Raw genomic sequence first — 21,582 nt, forward strand, 5'->3', positions numbered from 1 at the left:
GGGGATCATGGGAAGTTCGCACACACCACCACCAATTTTTTGGTATTTTTTATTTCAAACCCTGCAATTGTGTCTTCAGGCTGAAGGGAGGTTGAATTGTAGCGTCAAAACCCACGTTTAAATCCCTATCCTGTGGATATCTACAGTACAAATACTGAACCCGTAAGTCTCTCACAATTACGCGTACAGATAGTTGTGCAACTAATTATGATGCACTGTAAGATGAGATTCCAGGTTCATCGTCCCACAGAATCAATCCCAACTCTGATAAAAAATCTACGACGAGTGCTAATTACACGCTATCAAGACATTTCACAGACGCCATACAGCCTACAGTATGTAGGCGATACTATAAACCAGTCTACTGTACTGGTAGTACAGCACCTCTGGAGTACGAGCACAAGTACAATATGTACTGTACATACGATAATAGCAACGCGAGTCTAATCTATCTTTTTGAGCGTCGTTAATTGATTTTCCTAAATGACACTTTCGGAAATAAATGATGCGTCCTAGTAGCGGCCCAGAAGAGCCCAGATCTGAATCCAGACATCCAAGCATCGCATAAACACCCCGAACAGCTTATTAAACACCATATCCCGCTCTAACCCGTTCTTTGGCTCACGTTCCACCCTTTTCCATCACTACCATCTCTAAATTATACTTCCCCCGATAGGTCATGTGACGGTCCAAAGTGTTGAACTATAACCCAGACATCTCATTCCCACAGTAAACTCGGAGAATCAGCTGACCAACGCGGAGTTTTTTGTTTCCTTTCGAGATTTATTGCCACCGGGCTCCAGGCCAGAACAAATTTCGAACACAAAAAACCAACTACTCGCCACTTAGCATTACCACCCCCCCCAAAAGCCACAGCTGAGCACTGCACGCTGGAACTCTAACGCGCACTCCACCATCTATATACTCGAACACAAAAACCACGCTTGCCAACACCAGCACCACAGCTCACCAGCCCACCAACATGGAAGCTATCAGTTTGTTGTCCAGCGATGAGGAGTCTGACGGAGAGTCTTTCAACAAGCACCTCCAAAACCTTTCGTCTGGAGGCGGCCTCAAGCGTCCCTTCGAACAGGCCTCACCTGTGCCAGTTCAGGCCAAGCCAGACAATGGCCTGAATGCCTACAGAGACTCTCTCAAAACCATGGGAACCAACACCAGCTTCTCAGCCTCAAGCATTCCTGGCGCGTTCCCCCAGGCTTCGAGTTCTCAAAACGACCCCAAACGACACAAAGTGGCTGAGGAAATTACTCTCAGCTCTGATTCTGGAGACGATGACATCGTGGAGACTACTCCTGCGCCAACACAGCTCTCACAGACAACGGGGGTTACTATGAGCAGTAAGAACGCCAAGCTGGAAGAGCTCTATAGACAGGCAGAAGCCCAGTTCTACGCAAACCAACAGGTTGGAGTAAGGGAGCGATCGGTGGGCCTTTCAGCCATCAAGGCGCGTCAGACTCTGAAGGATCGACTTGCCATTGCCGAACAAAAGTCCAGGGAAGCCCAAGAACGTCTGCGTGCTATCAACAGAAACTTTGACATCGATCACGACACTAGAATCGCCATGGCCCAGAAAGCAGATCAAAACGCGCGTCTGCTGTGGAGCGAGAAGGGCGCTCGATCGCAAGCGCTGCGTGAGAGAACGCTGCTTATGCTTCAATTCTTTGCAGAGCCAGACAAATATGTTCAGCATGTCATGCAGATTCTTCTCCAAGCCAGCGGCATTACTGTCAACCAACATAACCAGAACCAGCAGCAACGGATGCAGCAGCCCCAGCCTGCACATGTGCTTCCCTACCAGCGAAACCCATCCAGCCACCGTCCTCGTGCCCATTTTGATGTGGACATGGTCAACGACGGTATCGAGTTGGTTGGAGGGTTCCCCAACGGGCCTCGTACTGCACCTTCTCTGTTTAGTCGAGGTGCCATCGAACTTGATTCGGATGACGAGGAAGCATACAGTGCCAGCGCAGGCATGGATGCCGATGAAGCAGAAAGTATCCGTAACCTCCTCGAGTCTGCCACATCTGGTCTGGGCACCGATGTCAACGACAGTGCATTTGACGATGTGGAGAACATGACTCCCGAGACAATGCACTCCAAGCTGCTTCCTCATCAGAGTCTGGGAGTCAAGTGGATGCTGGACGCCGAGAAGAATCAGCAGAAGCGAGGAGGACTATTGGGTGATGGTATGGGACTAGGTAAGACGGTGCAGGCCATCGCCCTCTGGGCCAACAAGCCCACAGAGGATCCTGAGGAGCATGACCATGTACCTAGACATGCAAAATGTACTCTGATTATTGCTCCTGTCGGTCTATTGCACATGTGGAGTAACGAGTTCGACACTCACATGAAACCTGATCATCGGCCCCGAACACTGCTGTACCATGGTCCATCCACAAAGAAGCAGTACAACACCTGGGAGAAGCTATCCGAGTTCGATGTTGTGCTGGTGTCTTTCCAGACGCTGGTCACCGAGCACAAGAAGATGTTCTTCAGTTCCGGCCTGAAAGTGACTGAAAACATCCGGGGCCCTGATGGCAGAATGCATCGTCACAGACGTGCCATGAGACCCGAAGAGTTCCAATCGGTGTCTTCTCCCTTCTATGAGGGTGACGCTTACTTCTATCGCATTATCATCGACGAAGCGCACTCTATCAAAAACCGAAACACTGCCAGCGCCAAGGCCTGTTACAAGTTAGACGCGGTGTATCGGTGGTGCCTGACCGGTACTCCTATGCAAAATACAGTCGAAGATTTGCAATCGTTGGTCAAGTTTCTGCGGATTAAGCCCTACGACAAGGAGAAGAGCTTCAACCACCACATTGCCTCTGGTATCAAGAAGGCGGCGATCTCTGGTAAAGCAGTGCGAGATGATAGTATGAAGCGTCTACAGTCGCTACTTGCGATGATCATGCTTCGTCGAGGCAAGGACTCGAAGATTAACGGAGCGCCCATTCTCAATCTGCCTCCTAAGACCGTCGAGACTGATGCTATTGACTTCTCGGAGGATGAACGGAAGTTCTACCAAGATCTCGAGACTGGTGCCCAGCGACGAGTTTCCAAGCTCATGCGACAGGGTGGTATTGGCAAACACTATCAGAACGTTCTTGTTCTGCTGCTGCGTCTCCGGCAAGCATGTTGTCATTACCAACTTGTTCGAGCTGCTGAGGATGGAGCAGAACAGCAGGAGCTCACTCGAGACGAGCTGTCGTTTGTCATTGAAGGCTGCAAGGCTTTTGCCCCCAACACTGTTCTTCGAGTGGCTACGCTGTTCAAGCAGATGCAGGACGCTGATGATCTTCGACGGCAGACTGAGGGGGACGACGAGGAAGGGACTGCAGGTGCCAAGATTGAGGAGATCATACCTGGTGTCACTCGAACATCTGCCAAAGCCGAGAAGGTTGATCCTATGGTTGAAGACGAGTTGAACACCATGTTTGGTGTTGTCAACGACACTGTCAAGGATGTCAAGGCCAAACAGGAGGAAAGGGACATGTCCAAGTTTGTTGTCAACGATGATAGCGACTTGTCTTCTCTTGACATCATTGACGAGCCCAGCCCTGATACCTCTGCTGCTTCGTCTATCAACGGACGAGATGCTGTCAAGGCTGAGGCTGTTCCCGTGATTCCCAATGGCGGTTCTGAGGCTGACACTGCTTCCAACGGTGGTATAAACTACAAGGAAGAGTTTCCTATTACCAACGGAACTGTTACTTCTGTGAAGGGTGAGGACGTTGAACCTGATGTCAGTCTCGAAACGCCTGAGCCTTCGATCCAGGCACCTCGACGACGAACTTACAACAATGCTGTGGAATCCGACGACGACAAGGACGATTCTCCCGTTGGTTCACGACGAGCGACCCGATCTCGAGCCGTGAAGATTGGCAATGCTGCCGAGGACTCGGATGGTGAGGGAGAGTGGCTTGACTCCGACGATGCCACTTGCAGTGAGGAAGAGGATCCTCGTGATCGCAAAGGCAAGGGCAAGGCTCGTAACCAGCGTGTGGACCGTCTAAAGCGTCTTCGAGAGCGAAAGTTCGGCTTTCCTCTTGAGACCTGTGATGAGAGCGAGACACCTGGAGATGCGTACGACGACGCTCAAATTGCTCGTGAGGAGAAGCGCCTTGCTGAAGGATTCGAATGTCCCATATGTACAGACACTGTTCCTCAGTCTCAGGTCCGTCTCTTCTCCACTTGTGGCCACTCCATTTGCCACGAGTGCAGTGTCTCCTACTTCTCTTCTGTTGTCACTCCTCTGTGTATGACTTGCCGAGAACCCATCAGCCAGAGCACGATGGTGCCTCTTCGGGTGTTCCAGAAAATGCATCTCGAGAAGAAGTCCCCTCGTGAGGTGACTCGGGAGATTCAGTCTGAGCAGGCCCGTCAGAAGAAGCATCGAGAGGCAGAGAAGCAGAAGATTGAGGAGGAGGATGAGAAGCTGCCTCCTTCAGCTAAGGCTCTGCGATGTGTTGAGCTGCTGGAGAAAATCAAGGAGGAGAACCCTGGAGAGAAGACCATCATTTTCTCCCAGTTTGTCTCTTTCATGAATCTGATTGGCGATGAGCTTGACAATGCTGGCTTCGAATACCTTCGGTACGAGGGTAGTATGCATGCTGATGAGCGATCACGGGCTGTGACAGCTTTCCGAGAAGATCCCAGTATCTCGGTTCTACTCATTTCGCTGAAGGCGGGTAATGTCGGTTTGACGCTGACAGCAGCCAACCATGTGATCATTATGGACCCCTTCTGGAATCCCTACGTCGAGGAACAGGCCATGGACCGAGCTCACCGTATTGGCCAGCAGCGAGATGTCACTGTGCACAAGATTGTGATTGAGCAGACGGTAGAGGACCGTATTTTGGAACTTCAGAAGCGAAAGCGGGAGATGATCGAGTCAGCTCTTGACCCATCTGGCCAGAGACAGATGGCACGTCTTTCTCGAGAGGAGTTGCTGTTTTTGTTCAACATGCGACCCAACCCGAACACAGTTGCCGAAGCTGCCGCCGAAGCTGCTGCTGCTTAGATTTAAGTGATACATATTATTTATTTGTGATACTGTGATGCGTATACGTAGTTTTATCTATAAATTAAACACGCTCGGCGTAGGTCTTGATAAGTTGAAAGACTTGAGCAAAGAGTGTGGGTTGGCCGATGGCGCTAACGTCCAGACTTGGGAACTCGACGTCACAGTCGTTTAGTAGAATGGGCATAAAAATGAACCTCGAAACAGCTCCCTTTGCTATACTTGACATGGCTGTTATTAGAATAGCCTTGAAGTATGAACAGCTCAATACGATAGTGAGGGCTTCAACGACGTTGAAATTGACAGCCCAGCCTACCAGAGCAGCAGCAAGGGGCACATCGTAGTCCCAGATGATCATGAGAATCGGCAGTAGTTTTGTTGCTGATGAAATGAGTAGTGCTGTAGACAATGCATTTGGGCGTTTCCAGCCCAACAGAATCCTTGCCATGACACGTACCGAGATGTGCCATGTGACTGCCTCAGTCAGACAGATGATGAGAAAGTAGTTATATTGTGTGATAATGGGCAGTCCCAGGAGGTAACGCGTTAATGGCGTTTGTGGTCCCTTCTCCACCTGTGCCCACGTCAGGTACACTTCAAAAAGGGTGATGAGCAGAAACAGCCGTCGTACTCGAGGGTGAAGGTTGTCGTTGGTTGTGCTTGGGCTTGTGTCAGGTGTGAGCACGTTGAAGACCAGGTGTCGGTAGGCCTGTTTCTTGAGCAGCAGCAGGTCGATGAAGATGAGCACTCCGTCGTGTTCAATGTATTTGTCGGCGAATTTGTTACATTTGGAGCATGCAGTGAGTCGAATGTTATCGGTTGAGTACTCCGTGTATAATGATGACACCGGTTCTGTACATTCTATACAGATCATGTTGTCTGATGTGTGAGACTGTAGGAGAGTTTTGGCGTGTTCTGCACTGCATGAAGTGTATCTGGGGTGTTAAGTGTGCAAGAGGAGGACACTCGTACTGGTGGTACAGTAGCTATAGGAAGATGAAGCAACCAGAATGAGGGAAAAGCGATATATATTGTGTCGCCAATGCAACTTCATTGTTACTATCCGGGCGACCCGTCATATTCTTGAAAAGTGTTCCTGCTCATACCAACGAGCTGTAGGCCCGTTCGTACAGTACAAGTCTACAGGCCATATTTCCATCTTGTTCGCACCAGACTACATAATATTAACTACATGACGTCTGAAGTACCATGGCATGGCAGGTCATCAAACATTACATTACACCACCTCTAACAAAGGTCCGTCTGCATATGCGTTAGAGACCCTTTGCCAAATGTAGCAATCAGGTCAAAAGCATACCGCAGCCACCCCAGTGGCACAAATCCGCATTCCGAGTCCACTTACATGAAATCGTCAAAATCATCGAAGTTGTCGTTGAAGGTAGAAGTATCCTTATCGTCATTGATCTTGGCGGAGGCAGCAGCAAGACCGGGCTTCTTCTTCTTACCTCGAGCAGCCTTCTCCTCTCGAATCTTCTCATTCTGGTAAGCGTTCAGGGTAGAGATGAGCTTTCGGAGCTGCTCGACCTTGAGGGGCTCAGCCAGAGCCTTGGTGAAGGTGATGGCAAAGTCGGGGTAGGCCAGTGGGCTGGTCTTGTTAAGGTCTGTGAGGATGGGGGCCAGAGTCTCCTTGAGGTTGGTGAAGTCCTTCTTCTCCTTGGGGTGGAAGATTGCCAGATCCGACAACTTCATGGGAGCGGCAGGGGCAGCGGGAGCAGGAGCGGCCTCAGCCTTTGCAGCGCTGTCAGCAATACCTCCAGTGCCACCAAACAGCTCAGAAGCGTTCATCATGTCGGAGTCGAGCTCGGCCTGTCGCTGTCGGTCTCGCTTGGTGGAAGCATCCTCAGGCTTGAGCTTCATGGCAGCCATCTCTCGCTCGATCTTGGCGATCTGCTGTCGCTGGGCCTTCTTGGGGGCAGCCACGGTGGTCTTGGGTCCGGGTGCCTTGGTGGGCTCCTCAGCATCCCAGGAGTCCATGACGTCCTCCTCTTCGTCGTCATCCCAGTTGGCGGGGACTGCGGGGGTGGCAGCGGCAGGCACCTCAAAGTCTTCGTCGTCCCAGCTGGCCATCTTTTTCAATACGTTGTGTCGTGAAGTTGTACTATTTCGGTAATGCAAAGGGTCAAATCAAAATTTCAAATCTTTAACTAGGGTACGGGTTTTCCCTTTTGCCATGTCCCAATTTCGTGTCCCATAACCTAGACTTAAAGGACCATTATCAGAACCTAATGCACGATATGGAAAGTGAGCCCATCCCGAGACATACGAGATCTCTCAACTAAACCACTCTACCACTACACGCAATGAACTGGATTAAGGAAGGAAAAGTGACGCTCACAAACACAGAGATTTTTGAGTCTCCTGGAAAGGGCAAAGGGCTCAGATTCACCAAAGACAATGTCTCCGGTATTGTTCTGAGAGTCCCCAATGATCTGCTCATTAACGCCGAACATGTATCCGCCTGGACCGAGGAGAACAAATACCTCACCGGAGAGCATTTGGAGTTTATGAAAGCGTCATTGGAATGGCTAAAATCTGAGAAAGATGTCATTGTGCTGTTCATGGCCCTGCTGGCTTCTCAGAGCTCATCTGGTATGAGCGATTATGTGTCTTCTCTGCCCAAAAGTACGGAGATGGACCAGCCCTGGTCTTGGCCCGAGACTGAGATCTTTGATAGTCTCAAGGGAACCTCTCTCCTCATGGCGTGTGTTCACAAGAAAATGCATGTGCAGGCAAAATATTTGGCAATTGTCGGCAAGAAAGGAGGAGAGAAACTAGTTTCAGAGCAACAGTTCTATTTATCCGAGCAATGGGTTGTGTCTCGAAGCCTGGAAATTCCTGAGTCTCCTGGATCTGAAACGCTGGCTCTGACCATGGTCCCTGTTCTTGATTACGTCAACCACTCACCCAAGGCAAATTGCCGATTTGAAGTAGACAGTGGAGAGGTGGTTTTAATTGTCAATGAAGATGTGCTAATTAAGGCTGGCGATGAGGTCTTTATCAACTACGGACCTGATAAGAGTGCCGCAGAGTTCCTTTTCTGCTATGGCTTCATTGATGCTGCTCACGGGGTCACCAAGAGCATTACCCTTGAGACTCCTCTCATGCTGTCTATGGATGAGATTGATCCCGAGTATCTCATCAAGAACCCCGACTGCGACGCCGAGCTCAAGAGCATGATTCTCAAGTTCCATAGCTACGGAGCTCGATCTAGACTCATCAAACTGGAGGCTCTGAATGACGGCGAAGACATCATTGCCAAGGTCGACTGTGACTGGTTGTGGATGCTTACCCTGCCCGTGGAAGATCTCAAGATCGACGAGACTACTGCAGCTGCTGAGTTCAAGGGAAAACCTCTCGTTCGAACCAAGACTGTTCGCGCACAGCTCAAACAGATTCTGGGAGATGATCTTAACGAATACATCACCCAGACCAGCAGCATGAAAGAGGACATCGGAGACTACGTCGGCCATCTGGTGAGAGAGGTGTTTATTCCCCAGCTCGATGTTGAGGCTAAAAGCAGTCACCCCATGGCCGAACGTCTCAGACAGATGGAAAAGTCCTTCCTCCAGTCTATTGATGACATTGAGGTTTAGTCGTTGCCTACATCGACAGTTCATTGTAAATAGAATTAAATTTGACATGTTGACTGATGGCAACCGTAAGTATCTATCCAGTGGCTGCTTAAAGCCTTTTTCTTTTGTGATCTATTCAAAACTAGTAGTCGTACTCAGGATGCTCCTCCTCCTCAGGCTTCACGAATCCCAGCTCAGTAAGCACCTTGAGAGGGGTTTCCTCTTTGAAGATGTCCAGCTGCTCCTGAGACTTGGCCAGCAATAGACCTACGGTTCCAGTAGCATTCACGCTGATGTCCTTGTATGACTCCTTGCTTCGAGGCACAGCCATGACCCATTTGTCGGTGAAGACAACATTGTATGAGATGCTGGGAGCATCATTGACTCTGAGCTCGGTCAGAACTCGGGACAACACAGTGCTGAATTTGAATCCCAGCTCCTCGGCAACGGGGTCCTCAATGGCCACCTCAGTGTCGTTATCGGCCTTAGCATCTTCCTCAGCCCACTCTGCCTCCCAAGGCACAATGAAGTGTGCAAAGGGCACCTTTTCGGACGACAAAGGCTGCTGACCGGGCTTGTAGTCTCGTCCCTTTGCTTTGATTACCGACTCGGGGAAAGGAGTGAAGTCCTTCGGCAGCTCAATGAACTGAATATGCTTGTGATCCACAGAGGCTCCAGAATTGGGTCCGCAGTTGAAGAAGCCAATGTACTTGGCACCATCCGATTGGGCTGCCTGCAAAGCGGCGTAAGAGTACTCCAGATCATTCGGGGTCAGGGGAGCAGTCTGGGGGATCACCTTCTTGGAGATGCACATGAAATGGTTCGGAACAATGGCAAACTTGTTCAGAACCAGAGAGTAGTCTCCAAAGTCGGGTACGAGCATGAGCTTGGGGTCGGGCTTCTCAAAGGGGTTGAACTTGGGTTTCTCAGTCTTCTCGTCGCCATTGTTGTCGTCCTTAGTGGGCTTTTTGGCCAGGGCAGGAGCAAATGTGTATCGCACATCAACTCCGTTATCAGTAGCAGATTCCTGTGTACTCTCTGTGTAGATGAGATCGCCGGACTTTACAGCGGCCTCGAAAGTCTTGGTAAGCAGCTCAGGGAAGTGGGTAGGCAGTGAGGGTCGTCTGAACATATTTGTGGCGTTGCGTGAATGTGAGAGTGTAGAGCACTGGACCATGCACCGGTACTACGCACAGAACTAAGTTCAAGTCATGTGCCGAGGTGGGCCGAGTCCCAATGAGTGATCATACGGTGGATACAGACTGTGTCAGTCGTAGCACCCATATAATTTGATGAATTGACCAAGTGGTTACTGGATTACAACATTACGTGTTCGGCAGATTCCACAATTTCGTTTTGCGCGCTTCTATGGCATTCCATGGAGAAGCTGTGCATGATTTATGCTTCCCCAGACATCTATGAGATGAACCAGTGTGGTTGGGGGTGCAATTGGAACACAGTATGAGAGTAGGGTGACTGCCACATGTGAAGAAATAAAGATTTCAATATACTTGTCGAGGTCAATGACTTTCTGTGTGGTACATTCACTAGCATGTGTCTCTTCAATGAAGCGTTGTCTCCCTAAGAAACGGACAGAGATAATACTCACGAGCTTACTGTACCAGTGGGAGAAACGCAGTACAGTAGTTGGGACAGTTAAGTTATCCGCCAAATCTCTTAGTTGGGTTTAACTAGATGATCCCTACAGTACTTCAAGCAAAGAGTTTAATGTATTATGAAAAAAATGCAGGAGAATCACCTTCTGCTCCTTGGTAAAACGTTTGAGCTTTACCCTCAGTACAAAGGGATTTTGCACCGTCACTGTACTTTTGTCATGCTCACAAATGTTCTCTTAGCTACATTTTATCACTATCGGCATGTCAGTCTCGGGGTCTTACGCAGTATACTGGTCTTCCCAGTGTAAGTAAGCACTGTACCCAGCATGTTGGTCGTACTCAGGTATTGGTCTTGACAATGATGTCGTAAAGATGGTGATAATATTCTCCATTAAAAAGATAATGCACTCCTTGCAAAAAAGGAGATAGACTAATTACTGTACGTACAGTACTACAAGTAGAGAAAGGCATCCGCCTTATAAAGTTGATCTATCGCCCAGCTTCAAGCCCAAGGTTCTGGTCACAGGATATAAATACACTTGACGAAACACAGCCCCACATCATAATAGGTGTCCTTTAGTCAGCCGAAAAAAATAAAACAAACAAACAAAGACTCTGGATTACTTAATTCCTCGTTATTTTTCATTGAAACGTCAAAACCCCCTTGTCCTACTCCTTCCATCCATTCCCTGTCCCTTCTTGTACACTCCACTGATTAGGGTAGATTCCCAATCAAGCCAACCTAAACCGTCCTCCTGCATATTCCAAACCTCCATACAGGCCTCCATACAGGACCATCTCCACATACTTTAGTCGGCACCCAACATCCGCACCCGACATACGTCATGATTGACAGTATACCCGAAGAGGACCAGCCGGACTTTGCTGGGTTTACTTCTCGTGCGCCTCAGGCTCGTGGACGACGCTTCAGCCACCACAGAAGTTCCTCCGACTCCTCAAGCTCCAGCCATTCCCCCCACGCTTTGCGGGGATTTTCCGGAGGTCCATTTGTCCCCGAGCTGCTGCCTGGTTTCGTTCCCGGACAGTCCAAGCCGACAAATAACAATGGCTCCGCTAACATGAACTCGAATCCAGCTCCTCAGCAACACACTAGCATGCCTCCGAATGTACCCCCTCCGCCGCTACCTAGCACCAACAACAACACGACGACGAACAACAACCCGTTTGGACCGATCCTGAGCAGCTACCCGGGATATAACAGTCCCCAAACTCAGCATCAACAGCCACAGCAGCCCCCGCAGCAGCCACAATACAACCCTCCTGCAGCGCCTTATCAGCACCAAAATGGAACCCAAAGTCTGGGGCCTAGCCCACAACTTCGAGGAGAGGATTTCGTCAACATCGGCCATCAGCAACACCACTACGCATCACAGCATCAACAACAGCCACTTCAGCAGCCACCACCCGTTCAGAATCAGGCTACCAGATCGGCATCTGCAGGAAACCTGGTCCGTCCGAACGCCCCATTTGCTGCCAACAGTGCTACGACGACATCCTCTGTGCCATCATCTCCCTCTGCATCTTTCTACGGCCAGAGCGACTCGAATTCGACTCTCATCGGGTCCAACTATTCGACAATCAATCTAAGCAATGTCAGTGGAAACAGTCCAGTTACTCCGACACACTCGAACCCAGGTCTAGGCCAATCACAAGGATACGGTGGGAACCCTGGCATTGGCTCCTATTCGTCGAATAGCAGCACTAATACGGTCCAACAATCTATGAGCACGCTCGATGGGGCTACTGCTGCCACTGCGGCTGCTACTGCTCTCAGAAGGGTATCATCTATTCCCATCCAGTCGACTCAACGGCCGATTTCCCAAAACGACAACCCTCCAGATACCAGTCCCAAGAAGACGCGGTCATTTGGCCACTCAAATAACCCTTTTGGAATCCACTTACATGGCCACAATGGCCTCAAAAATTCAAAGCTGGGTAAGAAGATTTCTGGAAAACGTTCGCCCAGCTCTAGCCCCAAAAACGTGGCTACTGGTTCCACTGGGTCTAACAACGTTGCCAGCTCAAGCGCAGCTATGAGTAGCAGCGCGTCTGTGAAATCCGACATGAGCTCTGTGGTTGGTGGTATGGGAAACAACAATGACGTTGGACTCTCTACCACAAACACAACTTCCACAGACAGTTCGACAGCTGCCGCTGCAGCTGCGTATGCCCCCAATGTGCCCTCTAAACAGTCGGCTCTGTTTAAGGCAAAGCTGTTTGCCAAACAAGCAAAACAACAATCGTCAGCCAAGAGTTTAAAGCCCAAACTCAAGCGCAAAGGCAACATTGACCTTACTATTCAGACACAACTCCCCAGCACTCGTCCTTCACTAGCAGAAAGAAGTCCACTGAACAGACCTTCCAAGGAACTGGAACGAATTGCAAGCATCGGCAGCAACGTACCCATCACGCCAACCATGGCGTCTGGCAGAGGAGATTACAACCATCCCTTGACAGCCGGAGCTAAGGATGACTCTCCCAGTGCGAAAAACAAGGCCCACTCCATTCTGCTGAGAGCCAAGAAGGATGTGCATTCTGCGGCTGCCTTCATGTCTTCGTCTTCGTCCAACTCCAAGCTCATCAACGAACAGGGCGGTTCCTTATACTCGTTCCAGAGCTCCTCACCTGGTGCTTTACACAAGAGTTTTTCCAGTGCTCTGGAACTCAAGAATTTCAACCAGACCAAGGAGGATAAGGAACAGCTCGCTGACGACGCATGGGCGCTTCTGTGTTCTCGAGTGCTTCCCTTGTTTTCAGGTGAAGGCATCCGAGTCCCCATTGAAGATCTCAACAAGCTGGTGGTGATGCACACTAATCTGCGGATCCAGGAGCATGTCACAGCCAAGTCTTTGTTGCAAGAATTCAAGGACCTGCTGAGATCTGGCATGTATACGCTGGACTCTACTATGTCCCGTGTGCCAGATGACAAGCTTATTGCTCACCTGACGACAGTTTGGGGTCACTTCTTCTCAGACGTGCTCCCTTACTGGGAGGGTGTCTTTCTGCCTCTTCAGCAGGAGTTCGATGGTTACGGAAAGAGCATGAAGCCCGAAGAGAGCGAGAAGTTCTGGGGTATGTTGCTCATGGACCGTGATCAGCTGAACATTCGTCTCATGACTCTGTGTGCGTTCAGAGACTACATCATTCTCCCTCACTCTGAGCGGTTGACTCGAATCATTTCCAATTTCGAGCTATCTTCTCAGGGAGCCAACACTCCCGTTAGACTCTTACAGTGTTTCTCCATCTTGGCCTCCATTCTGAGTGCTGATGCGCAACAGCAAAAGATGGACGAGCTGGTGAAGGTGCTCAAGACAGGATGGTTTTCTCGTTCCAGGGCAGGCAAGGACAGACGAGGCATGATTATCAAGGCCTAGAAACGCGAGACCCGTTATTATCTGGCCAGTTATTTATTTATATTTATTTTACTACTCAATTGTATATTATCGTAGCTTCCGTATGTGCAGTTAGTTCAAGTACAGTACAGTATTTAGCTACTGCACGCGGTGGCCAGCCCTGCTAATAATCTGAAAGCACACTATCCTGTGATATACTGTACGCCACCAAATCGTTTGTCAAAAATGCAATAAATATATTCGTAGACCTATATATCGGTCCATCTGTTAGAGGCCAAAACTGGCCAGGTCGTCCATCTGCTTCTCAAGCTCCTTCTTGGTGACGAGCCGCTTCTCTCGTTCTTCCTCCTTCTGTTTCAGAAGGGCCTCGCTCTTTTCCTTCTTCAGTGTCTCCTTGGATTTAACAGAGTAGACATCCTTGAGAGCATCTGGATCGTTGACGAGATCCAGCAGAGCCGAGTCCTTGTGTTTCTGGCTCTTCTGTTTAGGCACCGGCTTTTTGGCTGTCTTTTTTACACCACCAGTCTTGTCACGTGTTGGTCTGGAAAATGGACCTGCTCTGGCCTTTGATTTTGTCACGTTAGTCTTTGCCATGGTTGTGTAATGTCTGTGGTTGTGTTGTATGGCAACGCCTCTCAAAATATTTCTCTTTAGGTGGTTCAACGTGCATAAACTTAATTTTGGTGTGTGCCACCTCTAAACTAATTTCCCAAGTAGCTATTGATTACCTAACTACTAATTCCAATCCGCCAAACTCTGATAGAAAAAAAATTGAGTTTTCATGCGACAAATTTATCTCGTCCAAGGTAGACAGTTTCACGACACACTACACAGCCGACAATGGTCTCTACTCATAACAAAGACAAGCCATGGGATCAGCCCCACATTGATAAGTGGGCCGAGGATGAGTTCACCGAGAAGGACAACGCTTCCGGTCTGCCCTTTGCCGAGGAGTCTTCCTTCGCCACACTGTTCCCCAAGTACCGAGAAGGCTACCTAAAGGAAATCTGGGATGATGTCACCAAAGCCCTCGACCAAAAGGGTATTGCATGTGTTCTGGATCTCGTTGAGGGTTCCATGACCGTCAAAACCACCCGAAAAACTTACGATCCTTACGCCATTATGAACGCTCGAGATCTCATCAAGCTGCTGGCCCGATCGGTGCCTTTCCCCCAGGCAGTCAAGATTCTCGAGGACGGCATTGCATGTGACGTTATCAAGATTGGTAACTTCACCAGCAACAAGGAGAGATTTGTCAAGCGACGACAGCGTCTTCTTGGACCCAACGGTAACACTCTCAAGGCCCTGGAACTGCTCACACAGTGCTATATCCTTGTTCAGGGTAACACCGTCTCTGTCATGGGTCCCTACACACATATGAAGACTCTGCGACGAGTGATTGAGGACTGTATGATGAACATCCACCCCATTTACCACATCAAGGAGCTCATGATCAAGCGAGAGCTGGCCAAGCGACCCGAGCTAGCCGAGGAGGACTGGAGCCGTTTCCTGCCCCAGTTCAAGAAGCGAAATGTTGCTCGAAAGAAGCCCAAGACCATCAAGAACAAGGTTCGAACCGCTTTCCCTCCTGCCCAGCTGCCCCGAAAGGTGGATTTGCAGATCGAGTCTGGAGAGTTCTTCTTGGGTGCCGATGAGAAGCGACGACGAGCCGACGAGGAGAAGCGACAACAGCAGGCTGCTCGAAGTGCAGAGAAGCAGGCCCAGAGAGAGCTGGCCTTCATTGCGCCAGACGAGGACGAAGAGAAGGCCAAGAAGGAAAAGAAGAAGGAGAAGAAGGAAAAGAAGGAAAAGAAGGAAAAGAAGGAGAAGAAGGAGAAGAAGGAGAAGAAGCGAAAGAGCGATGACAGCGACGATGAGGGAGAGAAAAAGAAGAAGAAGAAGAAGCGATCCGTGGAGTAGCTTGCTTGTTCAGTAAAATAGATTTGTAATGCATAACTTGGTTAAAATAAATTAACTAGCTAGGCTAGAGAGCTATTCTAAAGTGCACCAACCTCGACCATCATTAACCTGGTAGTTACACAGTCCAGGCTCAAGCCAGAGACTGACTAGACCAGCAAGAACAATACCGGCAGAATCACTCATACCAACACTACCAAGAGCAAACTCTCGCTCTGCCAAATCAGCCTGTTCGGTAATCAGCAGAAAGGTGTTGACATAGGCAGCTCCCCCAAGCAGCCCTTCGTAGAATATGAGAATGAACACCAGCCAGACGTTGGGTAATATCGGTGACATAGACTGTGCAATGCAAAACACGAGGTTGGCAAACTGGAGCACTGAGGGGATCATAATTCGTCTAATTCTCACAAATGGTGCACTCGAACGTGAGATAAATACTCCCAACTGGTATAGTGTTCCATAGGTCACATAGACATCTCTGAACTTAGAAAAGGGCAACTCTTCCATGGGAAACAGAAGTGTGGGTGCCACTCCCTGGTTGATGGTGTACTCGGAAAAGTAGACCAGAAACAAAGGCAGCATGTAAGGCATAACCAGCGGCTTCAAACGGACCATTGTAGTTTCGTATCCAGAAGCAACAAACTCCCAGGTGATTGGCTGTGTTTCAATACCTGTTTCAGGGTCATTGCTGTGCACAGGGAAGGCCCCTGGTACACGGTTATAATCTCTAGGAGGAAGGAGATAGAAGTAGACTCCTAAGAAGGCCAGGGGAAAGAATGCAAAGACAAGCAATGACGTCTTGACTGAAACTCCGAGTACCGTGGTCAAGAGCATGAACAGCCCGCTACCCACTAGCCCTGCACCTCCAGTTCCGCTGCTCCACCCATTGAGAGCCCTGGTATCGTAAAAATGGGTTAATTGGAGAAAGGTGACCTCGCCCAGACCGGAAGAGAAAGAAGCCAGCACCACTCCCACGAGTTTGAGAAACAGAGGAGATGCTAGTGACACAGACATCATTCCCACAGTTGACAGGCCAACCAGCAATGTTATTCGGCGGTTATAGGGGATTTTGTGGATAAAAAATGGTGCTGCCAGCTTTATCAAGAACGATGGGAGTACGTCGGCCAGTAACACCACGGCCTTGGGTGTTTGAGGTCCCACCAGGTCTACTGCGGCGGTCAAGATAACCACATAGAGCACGTTGTTGACCAACCCAAATGTCCAAAATGCGGCGTACACAAGATGAGCAGGTTCTAGTTGCATTATGGTTGCTGAAATGTTCAATTCCTTGACATGAGTGTGTCAGTGACTTTTCGAGTATGGCCGTCGCTGGGTGGCTGGAGAAGTGTGACTGGTTGTTTATCAGTGAGTGTCGCTGTTCTGTGAAGCCAATTATCCCAACACGCATGGGACAGGCAAGTCTAATATGTGGAAGTGTGTGGTGTGTGGAGGGCGTGAATATGTGCATACAATAGCTCGATACATTACTAATCGAAATCGATATATTAACCCTTTATCCATTCGATAAGCACCATTATTGTACATTCTAATGGTAAACACGCCCCCGTTTCTACTGACTACAAGTAGTAAGACTACAAGTAGGGGTGGCGTTGGGTCGTGTGAGTGAACCCAGAGCATGGCGTAGTCAGCCCTATCACATACAGTACACTACAGCACGTAGCTACTTGAAACCATTGCAGTTTATAGATTATAACTAGAAATTCAGTACATGTACGAAGAGTATGTCGGGTCATTACACTGTTCAATACCTGCTCCGAGCCGAACATATCATTAACTTATCCCAGTACATACTGTACACCTCTGATGGCGCCCCATTACAATTGCTAAGAAAAACGACAGCAGCATCTCACTTCCACCACAACATAATATACACTCTATTACTATCCAATTAAATAGTGACCTCGGGCTTGGGCTCCACCTCAACTCCCTCTCCTCCGTCAAGAGGGTAGATAGAAAGCAGGTTAGGGCCTCGAATGACCGCCAGACCGATCTCTCGCACCTTGCCTTCCTTTTGACCCTCAAACTCGGCAAAGTCCTCGCTCTCCTCGTCCTCGTAAATGGTCTCCTTGACGTCGTCGAGAATCAAGTTCATGAGCTGATCCCAGCCCTTTAAGGTGCCCTCGATCTTTCGGCCAGTGACCTTGACAACCACTCGCTTGTTCTCGAATCGAGACAGATCTAGAATGGGCTCTCGCTTGGGGAATTCCAGCTTCTTGGACTGGCCCTGGTTCTGACCTTGGCCCTGGCCCTGGTTCTGGTTGTTCTGCTGCTGCTGATTCTGTTGGTGTTGCTGATTTTGGTGCTGGTTGTGTCCTCCATAATGGCCAGCGTTGCCATGGCCGCCTCGGCCGCCTCGTCGCTGTTGTTAGTACGTGTGAATGGATGGCTGAGCCTTCGATCCGCTATACTCACTCCTCCACGGTTGTCGTGTCGGTCCATTATTGATGATGATGAAGAGTTGTCAACCTGTGCGTTAGGTTATGAGAGAGAGCTAGTCCCAGGAAGTTTAATTTGGGGGTGTGGAAGGTGAAGTGTTGATAATACGACAGTTGGTAAGCTGAATATATACGAGTCTGGTCTCATTTGGAAGCTACTCGTCCCCTTAATACATCAACATAGATATCTTATATAGATGTTATGACTTTCGAAAGATTACCCTCTAAAATTCTCAACTTCACACCAACAACCCCGTTGGTGACCCGCCAGAATACTCCTAATATCAGCCCTCATTCCGAGTTGAAAGATATTCTGTCTCTCCATGATATGGGTCTTCTTTTTCGTTCATCTTGGAGTCCATTTTTTCGTTTTCAATCTGAGACTTAGGTTATGAGTACATACCCCAGGGGCGCAACTTTATTCCCGCTTGTTCTACAATATTAAGCTATTGTACCCATTATTAGTCAAACATTAGGCGACCAAGTGGATTGATTTCTGTTCAAGAAACAAAGACCGAACAAAATGTGACATCCGTATTCCATTTATTGATTAGTTTTGTTTACATGAGCTTAGTGTTTCAGGCAATTTCACAAACAAAATCTGTTAACGGAAAAAATACTATAATTAAAGTTATTTGAGAAATGAAGACATCCTGAACAATATGGTTGGCATAATTGTTTAGTTGGTGAGAAGACCCTGGAGTCGAGAGTTAAGACCAACAAGCATAGAAGCATCCTGTCGGAAACCGGGGATAATGTCTGCGAGCAGGTTACCGGCCTGGTTGATAGTAGCGATGAGGCCCTTGATGTCATCGGCAAAGGTGTTGACCAACTTGTTCTGAGAGATGACAGTAGAAAGAGTGATCAGGAAGAGACCAAGGTTGGTAATGAAGGCATTCAGGCCAGTGGAGATGAACATGTTGACGAGAACCTTGGTCCAGCCAGCAAGTCCATTGTAGTTCTGCAGCCACTGGATGAGCTGGTTGAGAGCTCCCTTAGCCTGGAGGATGGCCTGGGTGATAGCAGCGTTGGCCTGCTGGGGGGAAACGTTCTTGAGAGCCTGGATGGAGTTCAGGAAGAGAGATACACCAGCGTTGGTGAAGCTCTGGAAGACGTTGAAGAGAGAAATCCAGTCCTGAGCAGCTCGGGCGTCGAGGGCAACAGCATCGTCAACGAATCGCTTGGCGATCTCGCTGTTTCCGCCGAAGTGAGCCTCGACAACCTGTCGCATCTGGATGAGGCCAGCCTCCTCAGGAGCGGGGGCAGCGAGGGCAAGAGTAGCCATGGAGGCAACGGCGAGCTTGGTGAAAGAGACCATTGGTAATGTGTTGATTGGAGTGAATAGAAGAGAGAAGAGAAGAAAGGGTAGTTGTTTTCTGGATATTCGAGAGGAGGATTTCGGTGGTTTATATAGAGTCCTGGAAACAGGGTATCCATTCAATGCCATTGTATCCCACAGCACCTTGTATGACAAGGTATGGCTGAGTTAGAGTCCCGCTACTGCAGAGACACGGAATTTGTGCGTCAGACCCATAGGCAACAAAGAGCTCGTTTAGGTGACTACAGGTCTATGGTTTGAGTCTACTTACCTCGGTAGGCAGTGTAAAGCCGGTTTTGGAAGGTGTCTATCCGACTCGGCGGACTTGGATGCTCACCCAAGACAGATGTGTTGCATTGTTGAGCTTTGCTTCCAGGTACCTACATTGTACATACGAAGAATGGGTGTTTCATAAGAATCGCACACTACAAGTAGCCAACGTTGTTGATCACCGCGTTGGTTGACGTGGTTAGGGCGGTCAGTGCTAAAGCTATACCTTGAGCTTCTCAGTCCCATGGTTAGGTATCCAAATACCAACTTCAACACACCCCTGCAATGTCACTTTGACTTTTTGGTGGATACTTACAGAGAACTATGAAGATTCAGGGAGCTGAGTGGCCTGAGATGGATCGTAGGGACCTTCCAATGTGCCTGGCTGCTCTCTTAGAGACATTTCTGTCATTTTTTACATATACGCCACAATTATAATAGGAGAGCAACGTAAGTATGTCTGTATAATAGTTATAGCGTGTAGGCGATTTCTGTCTCAACATCAAGACGCCATGTTTGTCTGTTCCGACCACTCTTAAGCTACGGTACTACTTTGCTTGTCGAAAGGTGTAACGAGCTGTACGTTCAGACTAACGAAAGACTGCACGGAAGTTCTACTACAAAATATAGCGAAAACTAGTAGTAGCATTGCTCAAGAGATGTGCACCTGTAAGTTGACAGAACGCACCCGCCGGATTGATGACCCCATGATCTTTGTAACCCTACTGATTCGGGCCACACCTTAGCACTAAAGGTGGATCTCCATGTACGATTAAACCTAACTGCTATGTGCGCCTGATCAATGCAACTGTGTCCGATGGATTTGTGTTGCTGACGTGAAAGTCGCATCCACGAAACTAATGCCGAAACGGTCTCGTTTTGCCGCATTGTCTGTAAATAAACCGCAACGGATACTTACTTGCAACCACGGGGGCAGATATGGTGTCCCATCTTGTTTGCAGCCCACAGTAGTATGCAAGTCGAGACTTTGGCTGCAGCGACTCCTGAACCTTGTCCCAACGCCATCAATCAAACAATATCGAACAAACAACCACATAACAAGCGCTTCTGTAAGCGTGCAACCATGTTTGGTTGACATATTTCGCTATAAAATGTGGGGTATCCTCTCCTCACTTCTTTTGCACTCTATTTCTGTTTTTTCGCCCACTCAACTCTCGTTCCAATATGCCCACGTTATGCCTTGCAACCCCGGTTTTAACCAAGGGTTTGCAACCGAAACCCTATCCGGATATGTAGCTTGTTGGATCTGGGATGTGAACATGGTGCCCTGTCAGTTACAAAATAGTGTCTTGGTACAATACAACAGTTTTCTACAGGTGACAGTTCACCGCATTAATTGACTGCTTGTAGCTTGACACCACCGCAGCCGTCGAGAATCCACAGGAGGTCATCAACCGTATCTGGGGATCGTCAGTGATCAGCCAGATTTACGATGACTTTCACACCTTGTTGAGCGGTCGACTCTGGTCATAGAGCGTACATTAACCATAATACAAATCTATTGCGGACATTTATTACCACCCTCCTCTAGTCAGGTACAATTGACTACTGTAGCTATGGCGTCGGCTTTGTTGGTGTGGCTTCCATACGCTAGCAGTCATCATCAGAGCAACAACGCCGGAAGTCTACAAGTGTCGTTTATTCGTTCTCTTAGTCTGGAATGAAATGGTACCAACTGTCAGTCTAAACCGAACACCCCACCGTCAGTTATCGTGGTATTGTCACCAATTGGCCGTTCGAGGGTTACAATGAACGTTAGCATCATTCTCGAGCTAGCGTGTTTCCCGTTCCGTACGGTGTCCATTCCTACTCTCGAGCATATGCGTAGCAATTCTCACATTCACGTTGATATCCACTCGGTAACTGCTTTGTTCAATCCCTACATGCTGTCTCAAACCATGTGCAGGGTGGCTGTTTCAGTGATACGGTGGGCCTGTCGAGCCCTGCATCTTAGGGTTCCGTTAGTGCTTCAC

The 21,582-nt window shown here is 48.9% G+C and overlaps 10 protein-coding genes across 10 annotated transcripts; 4 read left to right on the forward strand and 6 right to left on the reverse strand.

Moving 5' to 3' along the window:
- Positions 1-982: 982 nt before the first annotated feature.
- YALI1_F37828g (uncharacterized protein) lies at positions 983-5,044 on the forward strand (the record flags this gene model as incomplete). Its single annotated transcript, XM_506042.3, has 1 exon — positions 983-5,044. The coding sequence occupies one exon, from the start codon at positions 983-985 to the stop codon at positions 5,042-5,044; it is 4,062 nt and encodes a 1,353-aa protein (XP_506042.3).
- Positions 5,045-5,108: 64 nt separating this feature from the next.
- Positions 5,109-5,918, reverse strand: YALI1_F37878g (uncharacterized protein; the record flags this gene model as incomplete). Its single annotated transcript, XM_506043.1, has 1 exon — positions 5,109-5,918. One exon carries the CDS (start codon positions 5,916-5,918, stop codon positions 5,109-5,111), a length of 810 nt encoding a protein of 269 aa, XP_506043.1.
- A 485-nt stretch (positions 5,919-6,403) lies between these two features.
- Positions 6,404-7,132, reverse strand: YALI1_F37890g (uncharacterized protein; the record flags this gene model as incomplete). The annotated part of the gene is made up of 1 exon (XM_506044.3): positions 6,404-7,132. The coding sequence occupies one exon, from the start codon at positions 7,130-7,132 to the stop codon at positions 6,404-6,406; it is 729 nt and encodes a 242-aa protein (XP_506044.1).
- A 233-nt stretch (positions 7,133-7,365) lies between these two features.
- Positions 7,366-8,658, forward strand: YALI1_F37892g (uncharacterized protein; the record flags this gene model as incomplete). Its single annotated transcript, XM_506045.1, has 1 exon — positions 7,366-8,658. One exon carries the CDS (start codon positions 7,366-7,368, stop codon positions 8,656-8,658), a length of 1,293 nt encoding a protein of 430 aa, XP_506045.1.
- Positions 8,659-8,779: 121 nt separating this feature from the next.
- Positions 8,780-9,814, reverse strand: YALI1_F37916g (uncharacterized protein; the record flags this gene model as incomplete). Its single annotated transcript, XM_506046.3, has 1 exon — positions 8,780-9,814. One exon carries the CDS (start codon positions 9,812-9,814, stop codon positions 8,780-8,782), a length of 1,035 nt encoding a protein of 344 aa, XP_506046.3.
- Positions 9,815-11,098: 1,284 nt separating this feature from the next.
- On the forward strand, positions 11,099-13,648 carry YALI1_F37929g (uncharacterized protein; the record flags this gene model as incomplete). The annotated part of the gene is made up of 1 exon (XM_506047.3): positions 11,099-13,648. The coding sequence occupies one exon, from the start codon at positions 11,099-11,101 to the stop codon at positions 13,646-13,648; it is 2,550 nt and encodes an 849-aa protein (XP_506047.1).
- An 819-nt stretch (positions 13,649-14,467) lies between these two features.
- Positions 14,468-15,547, forward strand: YALI1_F37963g (90S preribosome/SSU processome component KRR1; the record flags this gene model as incomplete). Its single annotated transcript, XM_506048.3, has 1 exon — positions 14,468-15,547. The coding sequence occupies one exon, from the start codon at positions 14,468-14,470 to the stop codon at positions 15,545-15,547; it is 1,080 nt and encodes a 359-aa protein (XP_506048.1).
- Positions 15,548-15,619: 72 nt separating this feature from the next.
- Positions 15,620-16,807, reverse strand: YALI1_F37986g (uncharacterized protein; the record flags this gene model as incomplete). The annotated part of the gene is made up of 1 exon (XM_506049.3): positions 15,620-16,807. The coding sequence occupies one exon, from the start codon at positions 16,805-16,807 to the stop codon at positions 15,620-15,622; it is 1,188 nt and encodes a 395-aa protein (XP_506049.1).
- Positions 16,808-17,453: 646 nt separating this feature from the next.
- On the reverse strand, positions 17,454-18,004 carry YALI1_F37998g (uncharacterized protein; the record flags this gene model as incomplete). Its single annotated transcript, XM_002143088.3, has 2 exons — positions 17,454-17,924; positions 17,978-18,004. 2 exons carry the CDS (start codon positions 18,002-18,004, stop codon positions 17,454-17,456), a joined length of 498 nt encoding a protein of 165 aa, XP_002143124.1.
- A 675-nt stretch (positions 18,005-18,679) lies between these two features.
- YALI1_F38013g (uncharacterized protein) lies at positions 18,680-19,447 on the reverse strand (the record flags this gene model as incomplete). Its single annotated transcript, XM_506050.3, has 1 exon — positions 18,680-19,447. The coding sequence occupies one exon, from the start codon at positions 19,445-19,447 to the stop codon at positions 18,680-18,682; it is 768 nt and encodes a 255-aa protein (XP_506050.2).
- Between the last annotated feature and the right edge of the window lie 2,135 nt (positions 19,448-21,582).

This window comes from Yarrowia lipolytica, chromosome 1F, assembly GCF_001761485.1.
Source record: "Yarrowia lipolytica chromosome 1F, complete sequence".
NCBI lineage: Eukaryota > Fungi > Ascomycota > Dipodascomycetes > Dipodascales > Yarrowia > Yarrowia lipolytica.